Below are 15,802 nucleotides of genomic sequence, written 5' to 3' on the forward strand. Positions count from 1 at the left end.
GGAATTCTCCGGTTTGGCATTCGTTGTGCTGGGCTTTGTTGATTCTGTTTGCATTGGGGCACTTGGCCAGTGTGGTCGTTCTTGTGTGTTTGGCTAAGGCTCTTTTTCAGGCTTCTGTCTTTGACCTGGAAAAAGCTGTCATTGCAAAGAACAGATCTGAAACTCATGATAATGAAAAATAAAAACAAGTTAGATTTGAGTCGTTAACATCCTAGCCAGAAAAAAAAAGTAAAGGGACTTTGTTGGTTTGGAACTCTCAGATCCAAAACTGAAACATAAATTTCTTCAGTGCACACCTCTACTTGTGGCACTTCTTCTTTGGAATACCTTCCCCTTAAAGGACTGATTGATTCCTACCTTACTGCCCAAAACATATTTGTTTGCCCAGATTGTAATCTGAGTTGTTTCCCTACCTTTTAGCTGGTTATTTTATATTTTATTATGTAATATTTTATATCCTGCATGTCACACAGTATTGTTTGCTCTTATATCAGTTTTATCTGCTAAACTCTATGCTGTGCTTTTTTAAATTGTTGATTTAACTTGGAATTGTTTTTCCTGTTTTATATTCCTAGCTGCCTGCAGTTTTCCTGGAGAGGTGGCACATAAATCTTTATTTATTTATTTATTTATTGCATTTCTAGACCACCCTCCCCATCAGACGGGCTCAGGGCAGTGTGACAACATACAATTAATAACATACAGTTTAAAAACAATAAAAACATTATAAATAAACATTAAAACACTATTCCATATACAATAAAAAATTCTCAGTTGGCGGATATAAATATTAAAATACAGCATTTTAGGCACAGGGCTTGGCTCTTACATCAAGCTTATGAGCTCCTGCATGGGTGGTGGACGGTATTCAGTGGTATGGTCGGCGAGAGGACAGCCTAGCCCCCACCAAATGCTCCTGCATTATGAGCTCCTGCATGGGCGGTAGACGGTCTTCTAAATAGTTTATATTTGTTGCCTTTTCCTGAAGCCCCACATGCATGAAGGCTGGATGACCTTCAAGTATGGTGTGGAAAGATGGAGGGATTGGCAGAAATTAGCTTCCTTACTCTTGGGTGAACTCTTCAGATTTCTGATGGCAACCTGCCACACCATTCTCAAGGATTACTGAATTCTCAAGTGACGCTGTTGGGGGGGGGGGAGGGTGCAGATGCATCTAATCTGGAGGGCAAAGATCCTTTCTGCAAATTAGCTCTGTTGGTTGGATCCAACCCATACTAAATAATTCACATGAAACCTTGCATGGAAAATTTAAATAGTATTTCATACTAGCAATGAGAAGCTTTATTACAGTGATTTCCAGCAGGTGTTTTTGGTACCTTAAGGGAGAGAATAGTGATGGAATTAAATATATCAAGATAATGCAAATGCATACTTAAAGCAGCTGGGAAAAGGCAGGTAAAATCAAAAGAAGAAATGCAAATGTCCTGCAAACAGGAATTATTTATAACTTAAGTAACTCCATGAAAAATAAATGGAAGAATGCTACATTATATTGCTACTGGGTTCAGTCACATGTTAAAGTGTGCTCTGAAAATTTAAGGAAAGAAATGATGCTAGCCAGTTATTTATTATATGCAGCTAAATGTACAAATATAAAGTGAATGCTGCAAGTTAGGTGAATTATGTGTGGTATCAGACAGCATATGGCTCTAACCACTTGCAATGTACAAACTGTTCCATGGAAGACAATATTGGGGCAGAAAGCTTGAAAGGTATATTATACTTTGTTAAAATCATAACATAGAGATCCAGTGTAACAGGTTTGATCTCCTGGGCATGGCCGTAGTTCTTGTGTAATACAGCTTTTGCTCCTCTAAAAGGGCAACATCTGATAAATCCAGGGAATTGTGGAACTAAGTCACAAAATACCTGATGGCAACACTTTCATCTTGAGCCAGCATGTGATGGGCATAAATTGAGCTAATTATGCAATGGAAAACATCACTATTATAGCATTGTTACTGGAAGGAAAATGAACTATCTTGTTTCTATGTCAGCTTGTATATTTTCTGGATTATTCCCTCTTAAGCTACAATATATGATATATACAATATACAACATTGTGGCTTTGTGTTATTTATCCTGTTCATAACCAATCTTCTCTGTAAGGGTTAGGATTGCAATATTTTACCAGCATGCCAACTGGCCACCTGCTTAGTTAAGGGAACCCTTTAATTTACCTTGCATGCTATTTAAAAGCTAGTCTAGAAATAGAAGTCCAGAAATAAATATTAAAACGTGCGGATAGTTTTTTGGCCTAATTTATGCAATAGAAACAGGCCTGTTCCACCTTTCCTTTGTTTGTAGTCAGTGATGGAAGTCATTGTCACATATGGGTAGTAAGAAGGCATTCTTTGCTTCCCTTTTGCTGTAAACAGCTACTTTTGAGCTTGCCTCATTTGAGGGTCTACATCATTAGGTGCAACATTGTTGTGACTCTGTTTCACACTGCCACTCACCCAAACCTCCTTTCACAGGTTTGGGGCTTCACACACAGTTAAGGGCAGCCACAACATGCCACCTGTCTAACCTCTATTTATCAGGTAAAGATCTCTGACCCAAACCCACACCAGGTGCCCTCTTCCCACTTCCCAGAAGCTCCGCAAGACAGGCAGCCCATTCTCTATATTTAATTCCCTTCAACCAGCTACTGCCCAGACCTATTGGGGAAAAGAACTTAGTGCTTACTCCCTGTATATGCTGCCACCATTCATTTAAATTAGCTTCATTGGTTGTGACCAGAATGGTTGAGGTTTGTGTGTATATTATTTCCCCTCAGCCAACAATTTCAAACCTGCTAGGGTTAAACCGGAAACAAGAATAACTTTTAATTACAAGAAAGAACACTGCAGTGAATGTTTTCAGAATACATAAGATATATTGTGGTTAAACAGGGAATGATTACTATGTATCAGAAGAGGTGCCAATAGCCAGTTATATCTCTGCTGCCTTTCCTCAGCAGCCTGAAAACCTTCCCTCCTCAGTAATTTCCTTAACTGCTCTTCCAATGGACTTTAAACTATCACTAGCCCCAGCATTCTGACAGCTCCCAATGGCTGTTCCCTGGGAGAGGTGGGGCTATATCTAGTTCTGCCCATCACAATTGTTTCCTGCTTTTTAGGTTTTATCAGCCTGTACAAGTAAGTCAGCTTAAGGAAAAAAAATATCTTATGCCACTTTATGAATTTTCAAATTATTCTAAAACAAACAGTAATGAAAAAAAACTAAATCAAAATACATAGCTCCTTTGTGTTGAGTCCTAAGATCAGCAATTTCTGTTAAAAGATGCCAAAGCTATATAATGTGGAAGCCCTAATCCCTAATTTGCAGGAGTAACACATACTTGGAGAATCAATTTTCTTTTTTACTTATTCAAAAATTTCATGTATGATATTAGTTCTTTGGAAGGTGTGAAGGCTGGAGAGGATTTGACTTACCTAAAGGAAAATGGCTGATATGTAATTATTTTCGTTTTGAGCCACTCGTTTTCAAAGGTTTTTGGCCGCTATCTAGGAACACTTCAAATGCTTATAAAATTTTGGAGTTTTGGACTAAAATTTATGCACATTTGGGTTCTTCCTTTTAGCTGTATATTAAACACATTAAAGAAAAAAATATTATACCTGTTCCTTGAGAATCTTCTTTATACTTATCTTCAGCATATACTTTAGGTATCCTGGTAAAAAATGCATATGTAGGTTGCTGAAACTTGGGGTGGTAGTGATGCAGTAGTTCAGCCTGCAGTTGGCAAGGACCACACTTTTGGGGTTCAGTTTGTAGTCAGTTCTGTAATGACTTGAGCAACTACACTCTGACTCAACGTTACTGTATTGTATTCTGGAGATATTTAAGACTGCAATACCACACTCATTTGTTTGAAGGTTAATCCTATTTAAATGGATAGAATTTACTTCTGTGTACATTAGGCTTTAAGAGGGTAGTTCTATTATTACTTCCCTGACGGGAAGTTTCATGGAAATCAATGAACTCTATAGGTTGTTAGGTATACACAAAACAGCAGCTGAAATCTTACTTTGCCGGACTATGAGGACTTTCTGTTTCCTCTTGCTGAGGTTAAACACTACAAGTTAAGTGGTTTGTGTGCACCTGTCTCTTAGCATTTAATGGAGATCCAGTGTGTTGTAGTGGTCAGAGTGTCAGACTAGGATCTGGGAAACGTAGATTCAAATCCCTGCTCTGTCATGGAAATTCGCTGGGTGACCTTGGGCCAGTTACACTCTCTTGGCCTTGAGGTATTACAAGATTTTTGTGAGGATCAGATGGTGGCATTGGTTTGGATAACTGATTGGATTAAAAATCCGAGTAGAAGACACATCAAATTGGAGACAACTGACACTAAAGAGGGCATTCATAATTATTTATGGCTTAAAAAATCACTAAAATCCATTCAAAAGCAGGATGGAGTTCATAAGAGACGGACCATTTAAAATATGGTTTCAATGCAGAAATAGATTGAGCCCTCCAATCTCACCACTGATGTCACCAATAAACACTCACTGTGAAGTCGCCACCAGAAACAGAATTGATCAGCTCAGCTATGCATCTATGATAGACAGACAAGGAAATGTGAAAACTTGACAAGAAATTCAAGCTCAAGGGAAAAATATTCCATGGTTGAAGTATTACCAAACAATATCTACGTTCAAAGAACATACTCTCAAAGAAGGCGGCAGTTTAAGAGAAGAAACAGAATTTGAATTATTAATAAACAGTGACCTAAAGCATTTATTAGGGAAAATTTATAAAATTTTACTGCAATACCACACAGAAATGGAGCAAGTTAAAAACTGTATGATAAAAAGGATGAAAAACTTTGGAGAAACCATCCCCATGAATCAATGGGAAGATCTATGGACTAAAGCTGTTAAATTTACAGATTGTCACTTGTTAAGAGAGAACTGGTACAAAATGTTCTTTAGATGGCATACTACCTCCAAAGATATTGCGAGAATTAGCAAGGACTATAGTGGACAGTGTTGGAAATGTCAGTGCATGGATGCAACATTTTATCGTATGTGGTGGACATGTAAGAAAGCACGAAGATATTGGATATATATGTAGAGATGCAGAAGATTCTCAAGCTAAACCCGAAAAATATGCTATTAAACATTTTACTGAAGAATGTTACAAAAGAACAGGAAGACCTTTTCCAGTACATGGTGACAGCTGCAAGAGAATTATATGCAGCGAAATGGAAAACAGATTTGTGCCCTGACATGTCAGAGTATGGCATGTCAGACAAGATGTATGAATATACATCAGTGGCTAAATTAACATCCTATGTGCACAATAGACCAATAGTGGAATTCTGGAAAAAATTGAAAGATTCCTTTGCTTACTTAGATTAACACTAAGAAAAAATTAAGGTAATTATGTTACAAAGAAAAATCACAGAAGAAATTACTGAACAAAAATTATTGACATTAAAATTTGGGTATAAACAACTAAGGAGAGGGGATGAGAGCTTATATAATTTAGTTATGCTGTTATATATTCTAAACACATCTTTCTATTAGCTTAAATTAAATTCAGATGTAGTGCTTGTATAAATTTCTATGCACTTTCTATTGCTATATATTTCCTTTTTAAATAAAACACTTAATTTTAAAAAAGAAAAAAAAGATTTTTGTGAGGATAAAATAGAGGAGAATGATGTAAGCTGCTTTGGGTCCTCATTGAGGAGAAAGGTGGGGTAAATAAATAATTCTCAAGAGGGAACTTCTACTTGCATATTAACATAACAGATATGGAACCAGAGCCATGTACTCAGCGCTGGACCTAGGGTTGCCCACGCCCGGGGCAACCCTTGGCCGGCCACCTCGCGCGCGCGCGCAGCATGCAAGCGCTGCGTGATGATGTCACTTCGGTGACGTCATCATGCAGGGCGGAACGGAGGCAGCATGCTGGGAAGCCGCCCGTGCTATTCGCCTCCCCTCAGGTGAATGGCACGGGTGGCCTTGCAGCCCCCCGCACTGCTTTCTCCTGTCCCACAGGATGGGGCGTCCAGCTTGCTGGGCAACCCCTGCCCTGCAGGGCAGGCAAAAGCAGCACAGGGGGCTGCGAGGCTGCCCGCACCATTCGCCTGCCCCGAAGGACAGGGGGTGGCCAGCTTGCTGTGCACCCCCTGCCCTGCAGGGCAGGCAAAAGGCAGCGCGGCCACCCGTGCCATTCGCCTGCCCTGCAGGACAGGAGGCGGCCGGCCGCCCCGTCCTGTGGGGCAGGCGAACGGCACAGGTGGCCCTGCAGCCCCCCGCACTGCCTTTTGCCTGCCCTGCAGGACAGGGGGTGCGCGGCAAGCTGGCCGCCCCCTGTCCTGCAGGGCAGGAGAAAGCAGCGTGGGGGGCTGCGAGGCTGCCCGTGCTGCTGCCTGCGCCCTCTGGCAGCTGCTCCCGGCGCCCCCTCCCTGGTGGCACCGGGGGCAGACTACCCCCCCTGCCCCCCCTCGATCCAGCCCTGCATGTACTGCTGGAGGAACAAAATTGGAGTCCACAGTGTACAATGCCTTGCTTCCTCTTTAGCTCTTCCAGTCTTTGCTGTTGTCTCAGAAAGTCTGAGAAAATACTGGCATGAGTAATGGGATGGGTAAAGAGCTATTTTTCCACCTTGGAAAATGCAAAGCAAATGGTAAATAACAACATCTAATGTTTTATTTGCATAATTCAGGTTACCCTCATTTAGAGAATTGAATATGGTAATCCTAGCTAGGCTCAGAGTATATCTACTTTTCATTTTTTAAAAGTTAATGTATAGACACGTGTATGAACTTAGACATTATTCTCTCAATGAACATCAAAATGAGTTATATCCAAAATAGACAGAAAACAGAAATTTTGCACATGATACTTTGATTGTTACAGAAAATAGCAAATGTTTTCCGTTTGAAACACTGTACCATTTATAAATAGTGATGTGCACTCAAGTGAAGAAAGATGTGTGGCACAATCTGAAGGTATGGGAATTTTGCCACCATAGTCTGAATGGGGTGGGAAGTGGGGATTTCCAGTGGCAGCCATGAAGATATTTCTGCTTGTTGAATAAGAACTAGCTTTATATATCTGAATATGAAAGCTAACAAGGGCACTGGATAGAATTAAAAATTAGGAAAAAACTACATGTAAAGCATAGCTAATGCTAGTGCTGTGGCAAGTTAACTATTTAATACTGCAAACATATATATGATAAATGTGCCAAAACATAACTACATAGATAATATATGTATGTGTACATATTTGCATTTGCTCAGTTATTTAATCATAACACAGCACCTAGTGCCTAAACATCTGTGCACAAACTATAAATTGTCATGTATCTGGACATTTTTATGTGCCAAAGTTTGTCTAAGAAAGAAACTTTTATTAATATGAAAAGATCAACACTGCACTGAATTAATCCTCTGCATCCTGTATGTGAACTCTCATGAACTGGTCAATTACAGAAACAGACCTTTCATGCCTTCCCCTTCTCAGCAGCCCTTAAAAGCCACTGGACCCCCTAAGACTATATGGCACGTGGCAAAGGGTGCTGCATAACAGAGGAGCAATCAGACAATGTTCTTCTCCGTCATTCTGGTGCAAGTAGGGCAAGTTGAAGAAACTTGGATCTAAGTATGTATTTTTTTACAGTGACTTTCAACTTGTTGTCTATCAAGTCATATATCATACATTCATATTGATAGCTGTTGGATAGAGGTTCTTGTTCCTCTTTTTGACCTCAGCTGCATGGTGTGAATTAAGTGTATAGGTATGATTTAAAATTATTGTGTCTTAAATCACTTCTGCTTTTTAAGAACTTTTGACTATTTTTGGAATGGTACTGTCTATCACTTTATCTACCTTTAGTATTTATATTTAATGCATATAGTAGTGGTGTTTTGCATGTTTATTATGAATGTATATTTGCAGTGCTAAATATTGTTGCCACTAGAGTTATCTGTGTTTTTGCATGCATTTTTTCTGGCAATGTTGCCTTGTGTTATCTTTTCAAGCTATTCAAGTTTGGTTTTGGAAACCTCAGGAGGAAAGGGATTTTTGAAAATTCAAGAACCATTTGACAGGAACACTTCTGTTACATGCTCTTCTTGTTCTGGGACTGGCAAAGTGGCTTAACTAATGGGATGCTACAGGTTTATCCTAAAAGTTGTAATGTGGTTATCATATTAACCCCCAAGAAGGTGGACAAACTGGATAGAGAAATAAGTTACTTGTGAGCTAGGGAAGAAAAAAGAAACCTGGTTGGCTGAGAACTTAGCTGAAATGCAGAGAAATACTTTCAATATTTGAGATTTCCTTATTTATTCCATGAAAGATCTGCCTCAGTGAACATAAACATTTTGATGGGGAAATAAAACTCAAGAAAGTTTGGTTCACCTTCGTTTGTTGTACAGTTTTTTATTTAAATAAGGAAACATTCAGTCCTGAGAGCCCTCAATCTGAAGTCTGAAAACATACTGCTTACCTTACTGAAAACTCAGCCTGCATTTGCAAAGTATAAGCATACGTGTCATGTACTTTGGGAATTCAACAACGGTAGAAACAACTCTATAGAAATAAGATGGCTACATCTTATTACATACAAAACAACTTTCTTTATAAAAACTCAAAATACCATGCAAGCTTCCTGTTGAAAACAGGGTATCTACACACTTCCTCAAATTTCTATAGAGTGCTTATATTCTCTATTTCAGTTAAAACCTTTTTCAAGAACAAATTTCAACCTTACAAGAATTGGCAGTGTACATACCATGAAATATCTGAACTGTCATCTAAGAGTGGCTAGTTCCATTTCCCAGACTGTCAGATGCATACATTCTTTTTTTCAAGAAACTAAGCACTGTAAAAAAAATATTAGGACTTGAGAATTCAGAATCATCAGGGCAAGCTATAAAATAATTCAGTTACTTAGTCAAAGCTTGGTGATTCCTTAATTGCTTGTGTGCTTGTTCCCCTGCTTGCTTGCTTGAAATCAGTCAATTGTTGGCTTCTAATTTAGCATAAACAATTATTTGTTGTTGGACCTGAGCCAACATACTATTATTTACCTGGGACATGGCAGCATGTTTGTGGTTCGCTAGGCAAGTGCAAATCATTGTATGCTAGTATAATGGCAAATTGTAGTTTTGGATTAAATTAGAAGTTAACTAATTGAGTCTAATCACTTGAGAGGAGGAAGGGGAAGGAAACGTAATGGAAAATGGAATTGTTAGCGTAATTCTGGGCAAACTGAAGTTTAGAATTGTATGATTGAATGATGCTTCCTTGGTACACAATAATCTGTAATAAATGTACTCACTCATTTGGATCTTACAGTCTGTATCTTTCCAAAGATGTTCATTTAGAAATAAGTTTTGTTGATTTCACTAGAATTCATGTCCAAGTAAATGTTTATGGTCATAGGCTGCAATCTGTGTACACTCATGTAGGTGTAAAAAGCCTTAAACTCAGACCCAAACTACACAAGCCGCCTGACATGAGTTCTTCATGTGTTGGGTCCTGCATGGTTCCATGGGTAGTGTAGGCTTACAAAGAACAGTTGTTCTGTGCAATTCTCTGCCATGGGAAGAGCAGTGGGGGGATTCTCTCTCTGTCAAAAAGCCTCCACTTGGCTTTGCCCTGGGAGCTTGGGTGTGGGGTGTGTGTGGTCATAACAGAAGGCTGGAAATCCAGGGTGGCTTTTTGCAAGAGAGATAAAGAGAGGGAGAATCCCCCCCACTCTTCTCAGCGGAGAATCACATCGTGGATTCTCTTTCTCTCTTGCAAAAAGTTGCCCTGGATTTCCTGCCTCCTGTTACATCCACACACACACACGCTGCCCCCAAGCTCCTGGAGGAAAACCCAAGGGAAGGCTTTTTGCAAGAGACAGCGAATCCTCCCCACCGCTCTTCCCTCAGTGGAGAATCACATGGAGTGGCTGTTCTTTGTAAGATTACATTACCCAGGGAATCTTGCAGGACCCGAAACGCACCCGGGCATCTTGTGTAGTTTCCCTCTCAATGGCATTTTTAATAGAAAAAACTTATAGGATAGGGATGTTAGAAACATAGTTGGAGTCCCAGTGAAGAAAACTACTGGAGGTGGATTCCTTTGTACATAGACCATTAAATGGCCTAAGAAGATACACTGTCCTTTCCAATCCTGTCTTTTCCTTAGTTATTTTGATCAGCATGGCCTTAAAACAAGGTCCTTAAAAAACCTTTAGTTACCACTAGAGATGGGCATGAACCAAAATTAAGCACGAACCAGGCTGGTTCGTAGTTCGCTAACCAGCATTTCATCAGATCCCATTTCTGATGAACCGCCACGAACTTTAGGCTGGTTCATTTGGTTCGTTTTTTGGTTAGTCACTGCCGACAGCCTGGTGCCAATCAATCAGTTTCCTAGGCAACAGGGGTTGGACTTCCTGCAGACCTTCTGCTGACCTGGAAGTGAACTTCTACTGGCCTGGAAGTGACCTTCTCCTGACCCGGAAGTGATGATTTTCTGACCTGGATGTGATGTTTTCATGAACCAAATGGACCGGTTCACGAACCAGGGGCAGGTTCGTGAAAGTTCATGGTTCGTGGTTCATGAAATTTGACGAACCATGAACCACATGGTTTGGTTTTTTTCCGGTTCATGCCCCTCTCTAGTTACCACTGACTGAAATGATGCAAAGAATGGGATATATTGGTATAAGTAAGAATCATACTGTAGAAGTGATATTGTGAGATGTTCAGGTCTGTGAATCTGAGGAATTAATATTATATGACTTTTTAATATTGTGCTGCTCAGTTAATGAGTGTATATAATGTGCTCTTTTTCAACAGTGAAAATTACTTGGTGAGATGGGGGAGTAAAGGTTTTCCCAAGGAAATTGATATGATCAACAATCTGAAGGTGGTGTTCACTGTGAGTAACCATTTTTATATACTTGTCTACCAACAGCATTTTCCCATGAAAAAGCAGGAAGCTTAGTTTGAATGAAGCATTGGCCACCCTCTGTCATGACTCCAGGATATTCTGCTTTCTGCCAATGTAGTTTGATTTTTACACATTGCACATTGGCTTGGTAATGTCAAATACAAAACCTTGGTTTATTTTAACAGTAGTCCATTTAAGAAACCAAGATTTGACTCACAGATGATATTTTGAATGCAGGCAATTTATAGTTTCATCTCCTCTCTTTCCCTTGTGGAACCTGATAGGCATCCCAGTCTGCATTGTGGTAAGGACTGAGGAATGAGACAAAATATTAGCATAGGTCTATCACACAGAACCAAAGTATATCACACAGAACCAACTTCAAACCATGGGTCTTTGAATCCTGGCTTTATATGCCCTATCTAACAATAGTTAGTGGAGTGACCCATATTCAGATGACTACACTAACCAACGTTAGCTCAATTAAACTATTATTTATCATTATGTTTGAACCAAACCATAGTTAACATCTACTGGTTTTTAGTGGAAATATGCATGGCCCAGGAAAAGAGATACCTGAATTTTTTTCAGATGCACTATAAATAAATAAATATGTGTTTGTGTGTGTGGTTATTCTATTGAAAAAAGTTACATAACAAAGCTGTGAAATCTCTTAATGGTCTTATATAAAATACAGCATTTCAAGCTTTCAAGTACAATGTTAAACCAAGGCTAACACTTTGAGTGTTTATGCTGGATTAAATGTTAAATTACTGTGATGCCAACGTTGTGTTTATCTCTAACTGTGCCCTTATCTCTTTCGAGACAGCCAGTGTTGTATTATGTAGTGGTTAGACTACTTGACTAGAATCTGGGATATCCAGGTTCAGATCTCTCCTCTGCTGTGGAAGTTTGCTGGATGAACTTGTGCCAGTCATGTGCTCTCATCCTAACCTACCTCATGGGGTAGTTGTGGTAAAATGGAGGAGACCAATGAAAGCCACTTTGGGTCTCCCTTCAGGAGAATGACGGGCTATAAATGAAGGAAATGAATAGTGAATAAGTATGAACATGCAAATGTATTCTGCTTATACTTACTTGTAGGTTATGTAAATACAGGATTAATTATAGGCCAGTGATTATCCAGTTGTAAATTACTTTAATGGTTATAGCTCTTCATACTAATGTTTGGCATTCTAAGAGAGAAAAAATATTGTTGATTGTGTTGACAAATGTTACAGTGAATTTCTCTCAGTGAGAGATACAAATCAGTGAGAGATACATCAGTAAATTATTGCTTATAGATATTACTGAGGGTGTAAAAACTGCTTATCGCAGGAGCATCATTCCCCACCCCCAATACAAGCTTAATTAACCTATTGCTGTTCAGTTTTATCAATATATCTGATTGTCCTTATATGTGGATATTTAAATCTGGAGATCACAGCCATGAACAGAGAAGCCAGATCTTTCTATAAACCTGAAAAATTCTACAGGTTTGCAGAAAAATCTGAACTCTTAAAAAAAACCCCACACAAACACACTTTCGGGATGTTTAACCCCAACAATAATAAAACAGTGCCTGTTCCCTTAATGCCCTCAGTGGGCATTGCTAGGCAACCTCCCAATATTGCCAGCCTGCTCCAGACTCGATTTCTGTCAGTAAAAGAAAGGGGAATGGCTTTCCAAGGCTGTTACAGCTTTTAAGGGTGGATTTCTCATGGCCAGGTCCAGCAGCAACAGCTGGGCAACTTGATGGTATGAGGTTTGCATGACTCACCCATGACTGTCTGCTTGCTACTATTCAACACCAGTTGAAAACTGAGGGCTAGTATGTTGTAGTGGCCAGAATGATGAACTAGAATCTGGGTGACCCAAGTTCAATTCCCTGCTCTACTATGGAAGCTTGCTGAGTGACCTGCCTCACAGGGTTGTTGTGAGGTAAAAATGGAAGAGAATGATGTCCGCTGCTTTGAGTACATATTGTAGAGAAAGGCAGGAAATAAATGTAGTAAATAACAATAACTGTAGGTGAAGATAGGGGCCGATAAAATATAGGTAGATTGGCGGGTAAGAAGGACAGAAAAGATGAGGATATAGGGGTTGTCAGGAGGAGGGAAAGAGTAAATTGTGTGGAGAAGGGGATATAGGGGGAAATGAAGCACTCCACAAGTCTGTGCATGTTTCCCACCATGCAACTTCGCCCATGCTTGCTGGCACTACTCAGCTCAGACAGTTTTCCTGGGTAGAGGCAGGGGATGCTGAAAATGGGGGCAGGGGGTAAAGGTAGGCTTTCTGGTGCATGAGGAGAAGAAAAGGAAGCAGGGAAGTGGGGGCTATGGGACTGCCAGGGAAGAGAAAGAGGAAATGAGATGCCACCTCAAGTCCTTGAGGGTACCCCTCTTGTCGTGTCTAGTTCTATCAAAGCAGAGTCCATACTTAATTTCTCCATCTTAATCTTGAGTTATGTATGAGCATCTGAAATTTCTCTCTCAATTGCTACTCCATAGAACAGGAAGATTACTTCTTAAACTATCCCCCTACATAGAAATTAGTTGTAAATTTGACAGTGCTTTTCCTCCCTCCCCCTGCCAGTTTTTTCCCAGGAAAACTGTGTGTTGCCAGCTGCTGCGGCTGAGTCCAGGCTCAATTGCATGGCGACAGCTGCTGGCATTGAGGTACACTTGTGGAGTTTTGGCTGGTGCCATCAGTCCAGGCCCATATGCGAGATGGCTGGCAGGTCCAGTTGCCAGGGGCAGCTCACTTTTCCCCCTTGTATTGTCCCATACTATTTCCTCTTTTCCTCCTCCTGGGAACCTGCATATCCTCACCTTTCTTGCTTCCTTCTCTTCTTCACACTTACCAACCAATTTACCTTTTATCTGCCCCATCTTCAGTTACACACATACACACAACCACCCACACCTTTTCCTCCATTTGGGAACTGAGAGCAGCTTACATCATTCTCCTATCCTCTCTTTTATTCTCATAAAAACCCTGTGAGATAGATTAGGCAGGGGGTATGTGACTGACCCAAGCAGTGGCATAGTGTAGATTAAGAGTGCCCTGGGCAAGGCAAGTTATCCTGCCTTTTCTTTTTGATCTCCTTCATGCACACTTTGCGTGCACGCACTCCCGGGCCCATGTGATGATGTCACTTCTGGTGATGTCATTGTGCAGGACACAGCTGCCCCACTCCGCAGCAGCTGCCTGCCCCACTGCAGCCAGTTGGGCCACTGCAGGAAGGCTGGCTCGATACCCAGTGAGCTGGCCACCGTGTCAGCACGCAGGTGGTACGGGCGGCCTCCCCAAGGGTGTGGTGCAGTCTCTTGCACCCCTACAAATGTTGCACTCAGGGAAACTGCCCCCCAGCCCCCCCTCCATGCTATGCCACTGGGCCCAAGATTGCCAAATGAGCTTCCATGGAACTAAGGGGATTCACACCTGAGTCTCCCAGATGCTAATCTGACATCCTAACCTCTATACCCCACTGGCTTTTATGTGATCTCTGCTGTTAAATAGTAGCAAGCAGACAGATTTGCCAGAGGTTGTGGCTTGGCCAGGCCCTGATGAGTCCTTCTTCAAAGGTTAAAACAGGCCTAAAAAGACCCCTTCCCTTTCCCCCTGCCTTTTATTAAGAGAAACCAATGCTTGAACCTGGCTATACTAATTTGGTTGCCTAGCAACCCCCCATGATGGCCATTGCAGAGGTCATTCGATTCTTAAAAGTACAGGTGCTGCTTCTGTTATGTTGGGTTTTTTTAATCCACGGCCTTTTGGGGAGAGGGTTAGATTTTTCTGCAAACCTTGTGCTTTGATCAGGTTTGTGGAAAGGTATGTTTTATCTTTTCATGGCTTAAGTCTCCAAAATTAAACATCCATAGATAGAATGGCAAGATTTCAGTCCAGTGGCACCTTTGAGACCAACAAGATTTTCATGGTATGAACTTTTGATAGTCAGAGCTCCCTTCTTCAGGTTCTGACTCTCAAAAGCTCATAACCTGAAAATCGCGTTGATCTCTTTAAGTTGCCACCGGACTCAAATCCTACTTTTCTTTTGCAGACTAACATGGCTAAAAATATCCACGGATTGGGCCATGTTGAGAATTAGATATATTGATATGCTTATTTTCTTTGAATATTGTTTCTTGTAGGGTTGTAGGTGCAGTCAATTATAAATTTCTGCTTGGTATGGAATTTCACTACATCTTTCAGCTGGCCTTTGCTGTTCTTTATTTTAGGACCTTGGAAACAAGGATCTTGGTAGAGACAAAATTTATTTGATATGTCAAATTGTACGGGTTGGAAGAATGGATCTTAAAGACACTAATAACAAAAAATATACACAAGGCATCAGACGACCCTTTGGAGTGGCAGGTAATAAAAAGTTCCTGGCTAAAATCTGAAGAGCATTGCTGGTCATCCTCATGTGTGGGGGCAGTTGAGCCATCCTCTAGTTATAGTAGCCCTCTGTTTTGCAAAAGCTGCTTATAAAAATGGAGAGTAGCATCCTATTAAGTGCAAAGGCTGCCAGCAACTGGAATACTGGCAAATTTATTGTGTACAGTCTAGGGCTCTCTAGATGCCAGCACATACAAAGTGATGTCACCAGATGCAGTGCCTACTTCATTTCAGTTTCAGTTTCACATGAACCTTAAGTAGAACCCACATAATCAGACCCGTGTTGCATCCAGCATACTTTTTCACACAGTAGCCAATCAGTTGCCATGAAGGGCCAAACTCATAGGGCCTAGAGGCCAAAGCCCTCCCTTGCTGCTGCTGCTTTCCTCCCACAGTTCAATTCCCCAGTTTAATTACTCATTGAGTAAAACATTTCTTCTCCCTCTCAGCAACTTCATTGGGTG

General features: G+C 40.7%; 1 protein-coding gene across 1 annotated transcript in view; it reads left to right on the top strand.

Moving 5' to 3' along the window:
• Nucleotides 1-15,802, top strand: part of DOCK2 (dedicator of cytokinesis 2) — a 470,704-nt gene that overhangs the window by 30,212 nt on the left and 424,690 nt on the right. The window contains exons 9-10 of the mRNA XM_054976977.1: nucleotides 10,844-10,925; nucleotides 15,179-15,314. Of these exons, the coding sequence (XP_054832952.1) occupies nucleotides 10,844-10,925; nucleotides 15,179-15,314 (218 nt within the window). The remainder of the gene's footprint in view (nucleotides 1-10,843; nucleotides 10,926-15,178; nucleotides 15,315-15,802) is intronic.

Source organism: Eublepharis macularius, chromosome 4 (assembly GCF_028583425.1).
Source record: "Eublepharis macularius isolate TG4126 chromosome 4, MPM_Emac_v1.0, whole genome shotgun sequence".
NCBI lineage: Eukaryota > Metazoa > Chordata > Lepidosauria > Squamata > Eublepharidae > Eublepharis > Eublepharis macularius.